At 46.5% G+C, this 18,323-nt stretch overlaps 1 protein-coding gene across 1 annotated transcript in view; it reads right to left on the bottom strand.

Moving 5' to 3' along the window:
• Positions 1 to 18,323, bottom strand: part of ALG13 (ALG13 UDP-N-acetylglucosaminyltransferase subunit) — a 203,209-nt gene that overhangs the window by 77,975 nt on the left and 106,911 nt on the right. The window contains exons 15-16 of the mRNA XM_077281501.1: positions 3,779 to 3,843; positions 3,555 to 3,655 (exon numbers count right to left, since the gene is read on the bottom strand). Coding sequence (XP_077137616.1) covers positions 3,555 to 3,655; positions 3,779 to 3,843 — 166 coding nt within the window. The remainder of the gene's footprint in view (positions 1 to 3,554; positions 3,656 to 3,778; positions 3,844 to 18,323) is intronic.

Raw genomic sequence — 18,323 nt, 5'->3', positions numbered from 1 at the left:
CTCTTGGTTAGATACTGGGATAAGCTGGGATCTGTGGCAGCAGAGGGCTCCTGAGCTCATTTGGGGTGACCGGCTTCGGACTGGTCATGTGCCTTAAAGACCAGGGAATACTGGTCATGTGCCTTTAAGACCAGGGAATACTGGTCATGGCCTTTATGCCATCGGAGGTAGTATGGTGAAGGGGAGGGAAGCGGCGTCTCCTTACCCGGATCCTCGAGTCCACGTTGGATTAGCGCTGTCTTCAGCGCTGAATGCCTCAGGGTCCTATGCGGCAGCCACTCCTGGATGACAGCTCTTGTCCGGAAACAGCAGGATGATGAAGATAGCTGTGAGTGCTCTCATCCTGAACGAGAAGCACCTGAATAGGGGGGGGCGGAGACATGGAAGTGCAGCATAGCACGGTCTGCGGTCTACATAAACCCGAAGCCGGGGACTAAATTTTTGGCGCCCGCTGGCACCGAGCAGGAGAAGAAAGGTGATCCCCGCTACAAAGAAGGCAGGAATCCATCGGTTATGCAGAGCCCTGCAGCCACTCCAGTCCCGGCACTTAGCCAAGAAGCTGCCGGAAGGCAGAGTACGAATCTCTATTCAGCAGGTTAGAAAAATAGAAAAGATCCTCTGCTGTCGCTGCTGTTTGGACGGTGCAGGGATAAAAAGAAAAACCTCAATCCATCTTCCCTTAGAAGGGACGCGGAGAGGGACCGTCCGTCTCCTAGTACCATCCGCTTTAACAGTGGTGGTGAGGTGGGGGCTGCTCGGACGCCACGAGGTGGGCCTCTGTACATTTAAAGGGTTAATCACCTAGGATGTACATTTAAAGGGTTAATCACCTAGGATGGGACAGGGCTGAATGTCCGTCAACAGGCCTGGCTGCGGAAGAGGATACGTGGAGGCGACACTCCATGTGCTCGTCCGTTAAGGGTGTGGGGAGATCGGTGCCCTTGAAGGGACCCGTCGCCCCTAAGAATCAGCTCAGGCGTGGCACGTCGTAGGAGAGGAAACAGGCTACACTCTCCATGCTCGCCTGTTGATGGTTCGGGGAGATCGGAACCTTGCAAGGATCTGTCACCCCATTTGTCCTTTTTAAAAAGTAAAATAAAAAATGTAAAAGGTAAAAATGTAAATATAAAAAAAAAAAAGTTTGGGGTCTGAATAGCAGACCTGTCCGTGGGCCTCCTCCAGACACTAAGCAAGAACTAGTTAGCTGAGAGCGGGTGTATACTGCAAGGGGAGGAGCCAACTTTCTTTGTAATACTTAGTGTTAGCCTCCTGGTGGCAGCAGCATACACCCATGGTCTGTGTCCCCCCAATGAGGCGAAGGAAAAAATCAAATTTTACCATAAAAATTTAATTTTAGCCCCAGATTTTACATTTTCACAAGGTGATATTGTTAAAAAAATGGCGGCAAAATTTGTCACACAAATTCTGCTGAACGGGTCATTACCCCATATGTTGCAGTACAGTACTGCAACTGACCATGATCATGATTAAGGGAGCTAAGTCTCCAGAAATGCGTTGAGATTCATACCCATATGGGTGTGCTGAAGTTTGTATCCTCCATGTTTAAGTTTGTGAATAAAGAAAACACTTTTTCACAAGTTCGGTGAAGCTGGACATTTTTTTCTTTTGGATTCTACACGCCTGAACACAGCGGGTCCGTGCTCCCGAAACTCAGCTTATGCATCACGGGTGAGCTGGTTTATATTCCTTGTCTAAAACATTAATCGTATTAACCTGGGTAGTGCATTCCAAAGAATTAGTGCAGTAAGTGAAAAGTCTTAGAGACGGGAGTTGGAGGTTCAGATTATTGAGGATGCTATCCTCAGGTCACTAGCAGAACGGAGAGCACGGGTAGGGCGGTAGACAAACCAGGGAGGAGATGTAGGGTGGTGCTGAGCCATGGAGTGCTTTGTGGATGAGGGTAATAGTTTTGTACTAGATTCTGGAGTGGATGGGTAACCAGGGTAATGACTGGCACAATGTAGAGGCATCGGTATAACGATTGGTGAGGAATATGATCCTGGCTGAGGCATTCAGGACAGATTGGAGAGGGGAGAGTTTGGTAAGAGGGAGGCCAATTAGTAGAGCGTTACAAGAGTCCAGTTGAGAATGAATAAGTGAAATCTTAAGTTTTTGCAGAGTCGAAAGTAAGAAAAGGGCGAATTCTAGAAATGTTTTTGAGATGCGGATAAGAGCGAGCCAGTGATCAGATGTGGGGGGGTGAATGAAAGCTCAAAATCAAGTATGACCCCAAAGCAGCGGGCATGTTGCTTGGGAGTAATGGTGGAACCACACACGGAGATGGCAATGTCAGGCAAAGGTAGGTTAGTAGAGGGACAGAACATGAGTTCAGTTTTTGACAGGTTCAGTTTCAGATAGAGGGAGGGCATGATGTTAGAGACAATCACTGGTGTTTTCTAAAAAGGCAGGCGTGATGTCAAAGAAGAAGTGTATAATTGGGTGTCATCAGCATAGAGATGGTACTGGAACCTAAATCTACTGATTGTTTGTCCAATAGGGGCAGTAAACAAAGAGAAGAGAAGGGGGCTTAGGACTGACTAGGACTGATCCTTGAGGAACCCCAACAGTAAGGGGAAGGGGAGAGGAAGAGGAACCAGCAAAAAATACAGTGAAAGAGCGGTCAGAAACATAGGCGGAGAACCAGGAGAGATCCAAGAGAATTAGCATGGAGTAGTGACCATTAGATTTAGCTGTTAGTAGATCATTAGAGACTTTAGTGAAGGCAATTTCAGTAGAGTGTAAAAAGCAGAAACCAGATTGAAGAGGACCAAGAAGAGAGTTATCTGAGAGATAGCGGATAAGAAGGGAGTGGACCAGGCATCCGAGGAGTTTAGAGATGGAGGGAAGATTAGAGACAGGTTCCATAATTAGCGGCACAGTTTTGGTCAAGGGATGGGTTTTTAAGTAATAGATGTATGATGGAATGCTTAAATGAGGAGGGAAAGATACCGGAAGAGAGAGAAAGGTTGAACATTTTTGTTAGGTGAGCGATGACAGCAGGGGAAAGGGACTGGAGGAGAGGTGACAGAATGGGGTCACTGGTGCAAGTGGTCGGGCAACAAGCTGCAAGGAGCCCGATTACTACTTCTTCTGTAACTGGATCAAAGTCAGAGAGAGTGAACTAGATGCAATGGGGGAAGGAGGACAGGGCATGGTATGAAAAGATTGGGAGATAATTTCCTGTCGGATGTGGTCAATTTTTTCTTTGAAGTAATTGGCCAGATTGTCAAGTCAGAGATCCATGGTTGGGACCTGCACTCTTGGGTTGAGTAGGGAATGAAAAGTGTATGTGTGTGAAGCAAGCCTTAGAACTGTATAATTTTGTTTAACCAATGTTGGGTGAATCCATTTATCGCACATCTTCGAATCACTTATAAAACAGTCTACAATAGGGCAACAAAGTTAGAAATATGCACTGCTGGTCACATTTTCAGAAGTTTACAGACCCAAATCCATCCCTCACTGTAAAATACAAATGTACAAAAAAATTCCCTTACTTTCCCCAGCCATAATTTCTGCTATAGTAAACTTACTTTTCAGCTAGTTCTTCAATAAATACTGTAACAGAGTTGGTATCTTGTCCAACCTCTTGTATATGAGCATTGTAGTATCGTCCACCAGGCTCTAAACGCACCTGCAATCATGTAAGCAGGTTCACATGTCACTGAATGTACACTATTATAAGGCTAATGTTACCATATTTAAAATGTATATATTCAAAACAGATGACACTTCTGTGTACAAGATTATCACTCACCTGACACTTATCACCTAAACAGTAATGCCTTCCAGCAAACACCATATATTCGGTTTTCTGAAGCTCTATAAAGGACAAAATCTACATATTAATGAAAGATGTGTTTACTTCTGTAAGCAGTACAGCATGGGAATTTTAAAGAATTTTCAGTTATGGCCAAAAGTTGATACACCCCAATTTTAGTTTTCACAACATTTGATGTGTCAGTGTTTTTAGATCCTTTAGTCAGATGCTTCTATGGTTACTGAAGTACAATTATAACTATTTCATAAGGTATTACACATACATCAAATGTATGCAAAGACTTGGCTATGGACCCAAAATTTCAATGTTTTGTTCACCAAGCTACTTGATTATCCTTTTTGCATGAAAAAGCATTGTTCATCGCCAAATTGCTACTGGATAATGATGGGCGAACCCGAGCATCAAAGTTCGGGGTCCGTACCGAATACCTACCGTAGTATTCTGGCACGGACGCTGAACACCGACTTCTCCAGGAAGTCTGTGTTAGTGTTCGAGTTTGGCACTCCGAACATCGGGGTGTTTTGAGTGGGTCATCTGTGTGACAGCGTGAGAAACACTGGCCGCTCTGATTGGTGGTAAGTTCTTGGTGATCCCATAGCTGGTTGATTTTGCCAGTAAAGCAATTTTAATGCAAAGCAATGACTGAGGTAACCATACAGACAGCAGAAAAATAATGATTTCAAACAGCTCCCTTATAAAGCAAAACGTCTGTTATTTTGATTGAATTAAGTTATATCAGCTTCCTTGTCCTCATTAATACTTTCTCCTGAGCCAAGGAGAAGATCACTGAAATGTTATAAGCAGGTCACTTTAGGGTAAACCTGAAAATCTATGAAAATGGCATTTTAGGGAATAAGATAATGACTTTGCAATTTATCTGATCACTTTTCGTAATCACAAATTCATGCAATATTCCACTATAAAAATTGAAGCAGCAAACTGTCACGGGGATACCGCGACAGAGTGGGGTCAGACGATTGTAGCATCTGGTGACACATACACTTGTGGTAGTTAGAACTGCTTCACCATCCTATCAGCAGTTCTGTCTTTCTTTGTTCTGGAGCTGCAAGGGATAAACTGCTTAAGCTACGTTCACATTTGCGTTGTTGGGCGCAGTGTCATCGACGCATGCGTCATGCGCCCCTATCTCTAACATGGGGGGGCGCATGGACATGCGCCGGTATGCGTTGTCATGCGTTGTCATGCGTTGTATGACGCATGCGTTTTTTTGGCGCACCAGACAGGGCGCGGACGACGCTACAGGTTGCAGTTTTGATTCGTCACATTTCCAAAGAAAAACGCATGCAACGCACCTGCGTCGTAAATGTGCCAAAAAAACACATTAGTGTCTATGAAAAACGCATAGGGCGCAGTTGCCTGCGTTGAGCCGCGTTTTTTGAAGCATGCGCCTTTTAACTAAATGTATTTTTTGGGGGGGCGTGTTGGATCTTCAACTGTATAGGACAACGCATGCGCTGCGTTGTGTATGCGTTTGACATGCGTTGTGCGTTGCGTCGACGATGCTGCGCCCAACAGCGCAAATGTGAACGTAGCCTTGGTTGGACTCCTGGAGCGTTCAGTCTTGGGTTATACCAGTATTTTCTGAGTTTGTTACTTCCTGAAGGTATAAGAACCCTCCTCGTTTCTGAATTTGCCAGTGAAAGTTAACCACTACCTGGTTTAGAGTTGGAGACAGTCAGTGTTTGGAGAAGGCGGTTGGAGTGTATCAGTAAATTGCTGCGTCTCCCTATCCTCTCCCATTTGGTTTGTCCCTCCCCTAATTTCCACTCTGTTTTGTGAGTGTATTTATATGATAGTAGTTTCCTTTTATCCCTATCTGTTTACCCCTGTCCATCTGGTTTGTGTTATCACATGTGCTTCCACCCTAAACCTTCCTTGGTTTTAAAGGGAACCTGTCAACCCCCCCCCCAGGCGTTTGAAACTAAAAGAGCCACCTTGTGCAGCAGTAATGCTGCATTCTGACAAGGTGGCTCTTTTAGTTATTGGTGCTGTTGTCAAGGTGAAAATATATTTTCTTATATACCTTTGTACTTTTATATATCTTATACTGTGAAACAATAAGTTTTTCCTATCTGCTAGCTAATGCAAATGTAATTGTATCTAAAGATGGCTGCCAGTGTTCACTTTCACTTTAGTTCAGTGTCTAAAGAGTTAAGTATCATTTCTCCTGAAAAGATAACTCAGGAATGTGAAGAAAGAAGTAACCACCGGGAGACGTTCTGACGAATCAGAGAGAGAGACTGAGCACTAGATGTATACTGCTTAAACCCCGCCTAATGCATTCCTTTTTCCTAAACAATAGTACTGTGTATTCAAAAAATAAAGTAGTTGCTGTACCACTGCTGACGTGTGTGGATGCAGGGACATCAGCTAAAATTGAATCAGCTGCGTGTCTGAATCATTTTTACTTGGTACCAGATGTTCTGCGCTCACATTTTAATTTGGAATGACTGGTGAATGAAGGTTATTATTGTCGTTACGACCCCGACAATTTGGCGCCCAACGTGGGGCGTGGACAGCGATCCGAGACCCTCTGGACCCATGCCTGGATGTCTGTGGATGATACCTGTAGTGGCTGACCTCGAGGACTGATCACCCTCCGAACACGGTAAGTGGCGATCATATACACTGTATGTGTCACACTTGCTAGTGTCTCAGCCGTTATTGGTTTGTCTGTGGTCTCCTTGGGTCTGGGGAGTGACCGGTCGAGTGGTGAGATCGAATGCGATCCTGTGCCATGCTCTGAACCAGCAACTGAGACATGTCACATCCGGCGCATCCTCATGTACACCACACCTGCTCCACCGGTCATTGTACTCCGTTCAACCACCCTACCCATGACTATTGTTTAGTAGTGAAGAGGACTGAAAAATTGAGCTAGTTGTAGATTGTGGGGCAGCTTACAGAAAGGGATAGGAGACGCAGCCTCTGTGATATTGTACTAACCGGTAATTAAGACGTCCCAAGTGGGGGACCACCAGAATTTTGAGTACAAATAGGTAATTAAGACGCCCCGTACGGGACCACCAGAAATAGGTAATTAAGATGTCCCGAAACGGGACCACCAGAAACAGGTAATTAAGACGCTCCATACGGGACCACCAGAATTTTTGTGGAGGGCTCTCACTAGGAGGCTGCCTCCCAACGGTTTGGAATATCGTGGCAGGATAGTCTGTTAATATATGGCTGCCAGTGGTCTGCTAAAGCAGGACACAGTATTCTGTGAGTCATGTTGCGTCTCTTAAAGCAAAAGAAGTCGGTGCCCCACAAGTTAGATGAGGATGCTGTGGAAGTCAAGGCAATAGTAGAGTCACGGGAGGGCAAGAAGGCAGTCAAGAATGTTGAGAGATTGTATAAGCATGTAGGATTGCCCTCGTCAGGGAGATTGCAGCCGTCTATGTGGCACAATCTCATAGAAAACAAACGAGGCATGTTGAAAGATAAAGGATTGTTAGAACAAGCACAAGCTTATCTGCGAGTTGCGCGAGGCTTGAAGAATGAAGGATGGAAAGAGATTCATGGAGAGGGAGGATCAGAGAATGCAGAACCTGTGTTTGGTTATAAGATGCCTTTGAACTGTGATCTTACAGATTGTAAAATGGCTGCCGTGCCACTGATGATGAAAACCCAGTCCCAGCCACCGCCCTATAATGGCGACGGGACGAGCTCTCCAGAAGCATGGGTGTGTCCTGTTTGTGGCGTGCAGAATCCAACCTGGGTGGAAACCTGCCGTGTGTGTGGGGCGGGCCGTCCTTGGGGCTCCGCCCAGACCATGGACGGAAGTGGGGCATGCCACGCCTCCACCGGCAGCCATCTTGGTGCACCCGGAACTCCTGCCCGGAAGTGGGGCATGCCACGCCTCCACCGGCAGCCATCTTGGTGCACCCGGAACTCTTCCCCAGCCACTATGTCCGCTGGTGACACTTTCCGGCGAGTACTATCAGGGACCACCCCCTCCTGAGAAACCTCCGGCACCGACCGATGCTGTTTCCACCTCTAATGTTCCCGTTTCCATTTCGGCCTCTGGGCCTAGTCTTCCGGTGCAACCCACTGTGATATTTGTAAACACGCCAGGTCAGGGTCCCTTTACCCTCGATGCTCTGACCGGCAGTGCGGCTTTCCAGTCCGCAATGCGTATGAGACGCCAAGTTATCGGAGATGATGAAGAATCGGAGGACCTGGACAACCAGGCCGTTACAATTCCCCCTGCCCTGCCAATGCTATTAGGTCCGTTTGAATCCCCCCGGCCCGGAAGGAGCCCACTACCTACCCCTCTCAACAAATCCTCTAAGTTGCCCCATGACCCTGAAATCTGGTACCCCTGTCATTCACGCTATTACATCACACCTCAGGGCTCCCAGGTTCTTTTCTCAGTAGGGTATGGGGACATAATTACCCACCAGGTAGGAGCTATAGTGAACCCAGCTAATTTTACCCTGTCACATAGAGGTGGTTTGGCCCAACAGATAGCTAAAAAGGGGGGCCCAGCCATAGCCCAAGAGTGTCAGGCCTACCTTGCCGCTTATGGCCCCTTGCATCCAGGAGATGCTATGACCACCCAGGGAGGGAATTTGCCCTGTGATATAGTGCTACACACTGCAGGCCCTATATATGACTACAGGACACCCGAACACTGCCGTACAATGTTGCAGACTGCCTTACAGACAGTGGTCATCCTTGCAGGACGGCTAGGGAGAGATACACTTCCTCGTAGAACTTTGGCTATACCATTGATATCTTCAGGACTCTTTGGATACTCACTGGGCCCCTGTATGAAGGAACACGTTGAAGTCATCAAGAATTGCCTCCAATCAACCCCAAATCTAGATTTACAAGAAGTTAGGATTGTCTGTTACCATGAATCCGGATTGGAGGGCATCATGCCCTTGGTAGCTGAATACATGGTGCCCCTGATGCATACGGGTATAAAGCCTCTGGATGGGATAACACCCACAGCACCCCCAACTGCCCCGGAGGGTGAGGCAGTGACACATGACGAAGAAGAAGAAGAACTGAAGCTGAAGTACAAACCCTTCACTCCGGTACAGATTGATGCTATTGTCAGCAAGTTATGTGACCCAGATAAATTTCCTATGCAGTATGTGAGGAGACTGGAACAGATTAGGAGCATCTATGGAGCTACATGGTCTGATCTATCAGGTATTACCTCAATCAGAGCCTCCGAATACTTCCTCCCCACTATCATGAAGGAACTGGACCCCACTAAAGCAGGACCTCTCAACAAGTTCAAGTCTGGAAAGGAGTTTATTGCTCAACTCACAAAGTAGGCCCAGGATCGTCTCTGTGACGAAGCAGGATCAATACAGGATATACAACAAGAATCTGGTGAAGCTGTGGAGAAATATGCTGCAAGACTAACTATGCAGTTTGAAGACTTGAGTTATTCAACTCCTGTGAAGACGCAGGCAGCCTTGTTGGTCCGTGCTTTTATTGATGGTCTGGAAGATCCACTGAAGGATAAGGTAATGAAGCTTCGTCCCGAATTACCTGATGGTCCCCTAAAACAGGCCCTCACTGTTGTGAAGAGTTATCAGAAAATGCTTCAAAGGGAAGAAAAAGCAGAAAAAGAAGCAGAAAAAGAAGCAGAAGGACAAAGGCAAGAAGAAACCAGCCATGTATATGGCAGAAGTCTCAGAAGTACCTGTTATGGTGTACCAGGCTCAGGATCGGTATGGACCACCATCTTTAAGGCCGAGGGGGCCCCAAGGCCGAAACTACAGGGATAGACCATTTCGTGATGACCAAGGGAGACCTCTGTGTTAGGAGTGTGGCAACCCTGCCCACATGAGAAGAGATTGCCCCCACAAAGAGCACCCTCGGAGACTCCCTCCTCCACACTCATGAAGTTCAGGCCAACCGGTGCCCACCTTCCCTACCACTTGTACTTCTTCATCTTGCGGTACGGTGACTCTGGAAGTGGACAGCCAACCTCTCAAGTTTCTAGTGGACACTGGGGCGGCCACCTCTGTTATCTCCTCATCTCAGCTGCCTCCTACAATCTCCCTATCTTCAGATTTCCTCACGTGTATTGGAGTTGAAGGTCAACAAACCTCATCACCACTCACTGTTCCTGTCTCAGCTGGCCCTTTCTCTGGTGTCTTTGCCAAATTTCTGGTGTCTGAAACCTGCCCCGTCAACCTTCTAGGAGCTGACCTCCTTCAAAGACTTCGTGCTACCATCACCTTCGGTGATCAAGGGATGGAATTGCAATTACAAGATCCTGCCTCACAACAAGGCACTGAAGATCGTTGTGTCCTTAAAGCCTTCCCTCTGATGATGACTCTGCAAACGACACCTTCCCCGGATTTGCCCAATCTGCCTACCGCTCTGTGGTCAACTGGACCTGAAGATGTGGGTTTGCTCAAAGTGCCTCCAGTGAAAGTCCACCTCAAACCTGGGCACCCGTACCCCAGACTACCTCAGTATCCACTTAAGGCTGCCCAAGAACGGAGCCTTGGAGTTCAGATTACCTCTCTCCTATGTTCTGGAGTGCTAATCAGATGTGTTTCACCCTGTAACACACCCCTGTTTCCGGTAAAGAAAAAGACAGCTCCTGGAGGCCCTCCGAGATACAGACTTGTACAGGACCTCAGAGCAGTCAATTCAGCAACCATCTTGGAAACTCCTGTGGTACCCAACCCAAACACCTTGCTTTCCCAAGTGCCTACTTCAGCAACACTCTTCACCGTTATTGACCTGGCTAATGATTTCTTCAGTGTCCCCCTTCATGAAGACTCACAGTTCTTATTTGCTTTCACGTTCCAAGGATCTCAGCTGACCTGGACCAGGACACCACAGGGTGCCCAGAACTCCCCTAACCAGTTCACTCATGCTATGAAGATAACCCTGAATCCGTGGGTGTTACAGAATCTTCACGTCACGCTTCTCCAGTATGTTGATGACCTACTCCTCTGTGGAACTGAAGAAAATCTGTTTGCCGCTTCTGAGTCCTTACTCCTCTTCCTCCACTCTGCCAACTGCAAAGTCTCAAAGGCCAAGGTCCAGTGGTGCAAAGAGAAAGTTGTCTTCCTCGGACACTGCATCTCTCAAGGCTCGAGACACCTCACCGAGGACAGAAAACATGCCATCGAGGACATCCCTTATCCGAATACGTACTCTGCTATGCAGTCTTTCCTAGGACTCATTACCTACTGCAGACAGTGGATTCCGGATGCTTCAAGACTCATGCAACCCTTGTATGACTGTCTCAAAACTGGAGGACCAGATTGGGAACATGCTGAAAATCCGTATATCTATGCTCAGCAAAAGGACTGTTTTCTGGCTCTCAAGGAAGCTGTTGTCAGTGCCCCTGCTCTGGGTCTTCCTGACTACACTCAGCCGTTCCACCTCTTTGTTTCAGAGTCTGAAGGATATGCCTCTGGTGTGCTAGCACAGAAACATGTTGATCGTTTCCGTCCTCTGGCCTACTACTCAGCCAGACTAGAGCCTGTTGCCAGAACTGCTCCATCCTGTCTCAAGGCTGTACATGCGGCCCATGTTCTCCTGGACAAGTCTGCTGACATAGCACTTGGTCATGACTTGGTCATTCAAGCTGGACATGATCTCTCTGCCGTCCTTCAACAAACATCTCCTAAGCATCTGACGAGCCAAAGACATCTCAGGCTTCAGTGCTCTTTACTTCTGCCTTCCAACATTACTTTCCAGAAATGTACTACTATCAACCCAGCCACTTTGCTTCCACATTCTGGGGGGGGGGGGAGTTACCTGAATGGTATAAGGACTTACCAGACTGGAGATCACCCGGTGACCCACATGACTGTGTAAAAGCATTGGAACAAGAAATCTCTGCACCACAGAATGTGGTAACTCAGGAACTTCTCAACCCTGACTTGCAACTATGGACTGATGGATCCCGATTTGCAGACTCTTATGGCAAGTTCCACACTGGATATGCTGTCACCACTGACACAGAAGTCCTTCTGGCTGAAGCCTTACCACCTCACCTGTCAGCTCAGGAAGCTGAACTTGTGGCCCTACAACAAGCATGTTATCTAGCAGAAGGGAAAACGGCCAATGTCTACACCGACTAAGATACGGCCATGGAATCTGCCATGATTTTGGATGCCTATGGAAGTTCCGAGGGTTCATTACGGCTACAGGAACCCCTGTTAAACATGCACTAAGGATAAAAGCCCTGATGGAGGCACTGCAGCTCCCCGCACAGATTGCGGTGATCAAAGTTAAAGCTCATGGGAAAGTCAACTCGAAGGAAACTAGAGGAAATCATTTAGCAGACCAAGCTGCCAAAGCTGCTGCTATAAAGAATGTCTCAGCAAAGTGGGAAGAAGAAGAAACAGCACCTGAAAAACCATATTGTAAAGACACTGCTCCACCCGTGATGCCTGTGCTTACTAGAGCACAAACAAAAGGACAAGCAACCAAAGAAGCTGCCCAAGCCGAAGAAGAACGAAACTTTGAGAAGTCCGAACCCCGAAGAAAGAAGAGAGAGTTGATAGAAGACATGGAAATTGAATACCCTGCCACCAGATCTGTCTGGAAGCCAGCTCGACCACCTGAAGAAAGATTGTGGGAAGAACAAAAGTTGACCTCTAAAGAAGAAAGAAGACAGTGGGAAGCTGCAGGAGCCATTCATGGGAATCGTAGTTCGGCCGGACAATACGAATTTCCCAGACTCTATAAGGTGGATGGGAAACCCTGTCTACCCAAAAGAATGTATCCAGCCATTGCAGCATGGGCTCATGGATCAACTCATCGAGGAAAGAACCAAGCACTAGCCTGTATCAAGAAGCTCTACTGGGCCCCAGGAATCTCTACCACTGTCACAGCCTACTCAAGAGCCTGCCCAGTCTGTGCCATCTGTAACAGCCACCGCCAAGGTTCTGCTTCAGCATCTTGCCAAACCAGACTACCCTTGGCAGAGAATCCAGGACGATCATATTCAGATGCCCAAGTCAGGAAAGTATGAGTACGTCCTAGTGGCCGTGGATATGTTCTCAGGATGGCCTGAAGCCTACCCAGTGACTAACATGACTGCCAAGACTACAGCTAAGAAACTCATCACTGAAATTTCGTGCAGATTTGGAATTCCCGAAGTTGTTGAATCAGATCAAGGCCCAGCCTTCACTGCCAATGTCTACGAGGAATTGTGGCACATGTTAGGGACAGATCTGGGTCTACACACCCCTTATCACCCCTCCAGTTCAGCCAAAGTTGAAAGAATGAACTCCACAATTAAGACCCAGTTGCTTAAAATGAGCCAGGACCACCCACTCCCATGGCCAGATTTGTTCCCCGTGGTCCTATACCATATCAGACACACCCCACAGGGAAAACACGGCCTGACTCCCTTTGAAATTCTTTTTGGTGCTCCACCTAAAATAGGAGATATTAGGCCCCAAGAGTTGTCTGAGACAAATGATAAAGTTGTACAATTTGTGATTGCATTGTCTAAAGAACTGTCTAACACCCATCCTACAGTCTCTGCTTCTCTTCCAGAATCCACAGGTGACGTGGTCCATGACTTTGTGCCAGGAGACCTGGTGTATGTGAAAAAGTTTGTGCGCAGAGACTGTCTTCAGCCAAGATTTGAAGGACCCCACACGGTGATCCTGGTTACTCCCACTGCAGTAAAACTTGAAGGAAAGAGCACCTGGATCCACGCCTCACACTGTAAAAGAGACCGAACCAGTGTTTAGTCACAGTAGTGACTGAAGGGAAATGTTGCTGTTTTTGATCTTGGGGCTGGGGGCCATCCTCGCCCCTACCTCTTCGGCCCCTATTGTAAATAAGAATTCTGGTCCCACTATTCTCTGGGTAAACCTGACAGCCCCGGTAAATATCTGGCGATTTGATTTCTGCGATGTAGTCAAGTGCCCCGAGACTGGACGGGTGGTAGAGGGAACCATCCAGTTTTATATGTGTGTTACCAGACAATACAACAATAATTGTCATTATTGGACAGATGCTGCCTGGAGTACAGGGAATGATTGGGGATATAAACCTAGCGAAGCCACGTTCCCTAAGGATGGGACGGGTAGGAGTCTTCGTGAAAGAATGCATCTAACAGCCCTTCTGCAACCACTTAGGGGCTGTAAATGGGGTAGAAGCTGTCACCCCCTCCTCCTAAATCTTGAAAACCCCCAATCTGCTGATCTGCAGACGTTTGTACTGGGAAGACATTATAATTATGTATTTGGTAGTGGATATTATGGGAACTTAGGCCACATACAGCTCCGGGATATTAACTCCAAACCAACCAAGGCCCCTGTTACCAGTACAGTTAAAGCAGGCCCAGGTGAGCGTTTGCAAAATGTAGTTAATGAAGTGATCCCCATTCCAGGTCTCAGTTGGCAAGAGGTTTTCTCCATAGAAACACAAACAGCCCCAAGGAAAAACCTATGGTTAGAATGGGTGAGATACAATGTAAGAGTCCAGAACATCTCTGTAGGATGTATTGCTTGTGCTGCTGCGAATACACACCTATACACACATGCATTGCTTTTTCCTGATGACAACATCACTGCCTGTGTCATGAATTTGTTGAAAGGTTTGAAGCCCACTGATTGCCCAGACTACGTCCCACTAATTCATGAGAAACCCAAACTAAAGGTTCCAGGAGAAGTAACCGTATTAGCTGACAATTACACCTGTTATAAATCCCATGACACCACAGGTACACCAGTAGGGATCTTCGAGACAGGTTTCTGCAAGGAGAACAGTTCTCTAGATACTGACTTGCTAATTAAACATACACAATATATGTACGATATTTATTGGTTATGTGGAGAAGGTAAGCTCCGTCCTAGGTTGCCTAATGCCTGGATAGGCCAATGCAACCTTGTTAAACTAGCCATGCAGTTCAAGATTTTACCTTGGGATCCAAAGATACCTGATGAACCTACCAGAAAGAGGAGAAGTCTCGATCAGCTCCACATGAGTTATGAAGAAGATCCACTAGTATATATTGATGCCATTGGAGTGCCAAGGGGGGTGCCTGATCAGTTTAAAGCCCAGAACCAGATCTATGCTGGCTTTGCTTCTATAATCCCACAGGTGCAGATTAATAAAAATGTTGAATGGATCAATTACATATATTACAGTGAACAAAGGTTTGTCAATTTTAGCCAAGATGCCTTCCAGGGTATAGTTGAAGAATTGGGCCCTAACACTAGAATGACTCTTCAAAACCGGCTAGCCCTTGATATGATTTTAGCTGAGAAAGGAGGAGTTTGCGGGATGGTAGGAGAAGAATGTTGTACCTATATCCCTCAGAACTCTGGAGTGAATGGAAAAACCATAATAGCCCTCAAAAAGATAACTGGGTTAGCAGCAGAATTGAAAACTAATGCTGGAGTAGACACATCTTTCTTTTGCGGCTGGTTGGGTGGGCTCAAGGGATTCCTTCAACAGGCCTGTCTTGTACTGATTGCCCTCCTTATAATTGTATCCATAATTCTCTGTTGTGTTATTCCCTTGTACAAAAAGGTTATTGCCAAGGCAACTCCGACTGGCATATTCCTCAATCAAGAAGTAGACCCACCAGAGTACAATGGTACTGATCCAGGGGAGATCTCTAAGTATGTCCCCCTCAAGAGAGTAGACAAAACCCCCTATTCTCAGATGATACTAAGATTTAGTTTAGGGACAGTGGGAGAACTCCATGTGAGGTTAGTGAAGGGTTCAGCTGCCTGGAGGCCTCTCGTTAGGGGAGAGCTTCTGAGGTGTCTGGATGAAGAAATCCACCTCCCCTTTTCCCATCACATGGACAGTCTCAAAGGATCTTTCTTTAAGGGAAAAACTTAGTGTTTAGGGGGGATTGTCAAGGTGAAAATATATTTTCTTATATACCTTTGTACTTTTATATATCTTATACTGTGAAACAATAAGTTTTTCCTATCTGCTAGCTAATGCAAATGTAATTGTATCTAAAGATGGCTGTCAGTGTTCACTTTCACTTTATTTCAGTGTCTAAAGAGTTAAGTATCATTTCTCCTGAAAAGATAACTCAGGAATGTGAAGAAAGAAGTAACCACTGGCAGACGTTCTGACGAATCAGAGAGAGAGACTGAGCACTAGATGTATACTGCTTAAACCCCGCCTAATGCATTCCTTTTTCCTAAACAATAGTACTGTATATTCAAAAAATAAAGTAGTTGCTGTACCACTGCTGACGTGTGTGGATGCAGGGACATCAGCTAAAATTGAATCAGCTGCGTGTCTGAATCATTTTTACTTGGTACCAGATGTTCTGCGCTCACATTTTAATTTGGAATGACTGGTGAATGAAGGTTATTATTGTCGTTACGACCCCGACACTGTAACTGCAGAAATAATCCGTTTTGTAATTTGTCCTAAATACCTTTCTTCAGTCCTGGAGGCAGGCCTTTCCCCCCCACTGCAGACGCCACACAGCCGTCACTCAAGTAGTCTTGGCGCTGGGCGCCGCCTCCTCAGCGCTGTTTTGAAATCAGCTGGCGCCTGCGCTCTTTTGTCATGCCTTGGGCAGGCGCAGGGGTCCGCCCTTCAAGGACAGGAAACCTACAGACATAAAAGGGTGGCACCTCTCCCACGCATCAGTTGGACTACAGAGTACAAGAGGACCATCCATGGTTAAAGGCAGAAAACATGCAATACACCTAACTCCAGATGATTTCACAACCGTGAATACTTACAAGTGTAAAGAAGTGCTTACCCACACATGAAGGGAGGGAATATAAGGGTGCTGTCATGGGCTCCAAAAAATACCTTTACCGGTAAGTAACTAAGACTTTATTCGGTCTCCCATGACAGTACCACGAGAGGATTACAAAGAGGTAAGAATTTTAGGGAGGGACAACAGCCTGATGTACTCTTATTACAAATGCAAGATCGGAAGAGACACCCATATCTAGCCTATAATATTTATAAAAGGTGGTAGGAGAAAACCATTTAGCTGCCTTACATATCTGCTCAATCGAGCCCTCTGATCTTTCCACCCAGGAGGCTACCATGGCCCGTGTGGAGTGAGCCTCAGACCTTCTGGCGCTATCTTGCCACTTGATGTATAAGCTAATGAAATAGCCTCCCTGATCCATCTAGCTAAAGTGATTCTTGACACCCTAAGACCCTTTCTAGCCCCCCTGGAAGGACACAAATAGGGAATTCTCCTTTTTCCTAGGGTCAGTGACTGACAGGCAACCTCCTGATATCAAGTGTATGAAGCTTCATTCTTCTGGTTCTTAGGATTGGGAAGTGAGAACTATTTCCTGCAACCTATGGAATTTGGAGGCTACCTTTGGTAAGTAAGATGGATCTGGCTTTAGGAGAACCCTATCCTCCAGGAACTGCAATAGCGGTCAGGACTAGAGATGAGCGACTTTGATCGGGTCAGGGCTAATTCAGCAAGCTATAGCGCTTACCGAATAAGCAGAGAGGGAAAACGACTTTCAACAAACAGGCTCTCCATGCATGTGTCGTGACTGCCACACAGCCGCGACACATACAGCTGCGGAGCTGAACAGCTGATCAGCCGGAGCGACCCAGGAAGTCTGGTTCCTTCTGCAGTCTATTCAGTAAGCGCTATAGCTTGCCGAATAAGCCCTGACTCAATCAATTAGCTCATCTCTAGTCAGAACCAGGTTCAGGTCTGACAGCAATATTCTCTCCCTAAGGATCGGCCTAGATCTAGTTGATAACTTAATAAATCTAGCTATCCAGTAAATCCCTGTGAAATCACAGCTAAACAGGGTCCCCAGGGCTGATACCTGGACTTTGAGAGTACTAGTGGATAGACCCATCTCAAGTCCTTTCTGAAGGAACTCCCGAATCAGACCTAATGGGACCCCTTTTCCCTTCCTATATTAAAATTTGAGGGAGACTAAAACCTTTTCCAGGTTCTGGTATAAATTTTGGTCGTGACCACTTTCCTACTCTTTAGAAGAGTGGCTATCGATTAGGAGAAAATCCTCTTTCCCTCAGCAATGACCTTTCAAATTCCACGCCATCAGGTGAAGCCTGGCCACTTGTTGATGGCAGAGTGGCCCCTGGGAGAGGAGATCAAGGAGCTCTGGTAACACCCAAGGCTCGGTGACTGACATGGTCCTCAGCCACGAAAACCATTGCCATCTAGGCCAAGAGGGGGCAACCACAATAATCCTTGCCCTGTCTTCACTGACCTTTCTTACTACCAGTGGCAACAATGCTAAGTGGGGAAAACATAAGATAGATTGAAATTCCACCTGATCAGGAAGGCATTCACCGCCAGTGGCTTTTTCCTGGGGTTGAGAGAACAGAACTGCTTCACCTCTCTGTTCCTTTTGGTGGTGAAGAGGTCTATGTCCAGACAACCCCACATCTGTACAATCTGCTCGAAGATGGAAGCATTCAGTATTCACTCTCACTGCATGAGTAGGTTGCGGCTTAAAAAGTCTGCTCTAATGTTTTCTTTTCTTTTCCTCTAATGCGAACAGCAATCAGTAATAGAAAATGGTTCTCCGCTACTTAAAACAAATCCATCCGC

Source organism: Ranitomeya variabilis, chromosome 2, assembly GCF_051348905.1.
Source record: "Ranitomeya variabilis isolate aRanVar5 chromosome 2, aRanVar5.hap1, whole genome shotgun sequence".
Taxonomy (NCBI): domain Eukaryota; kingdom Metazoa; phylum Chordata; class Amphibia; order Anura; family Dendrobatidae; genus Ranitomeya; species Ranitomeya variabilis.
This window is presented reverse-complemented; position numbering and strand designations above follow the sequence as displayed.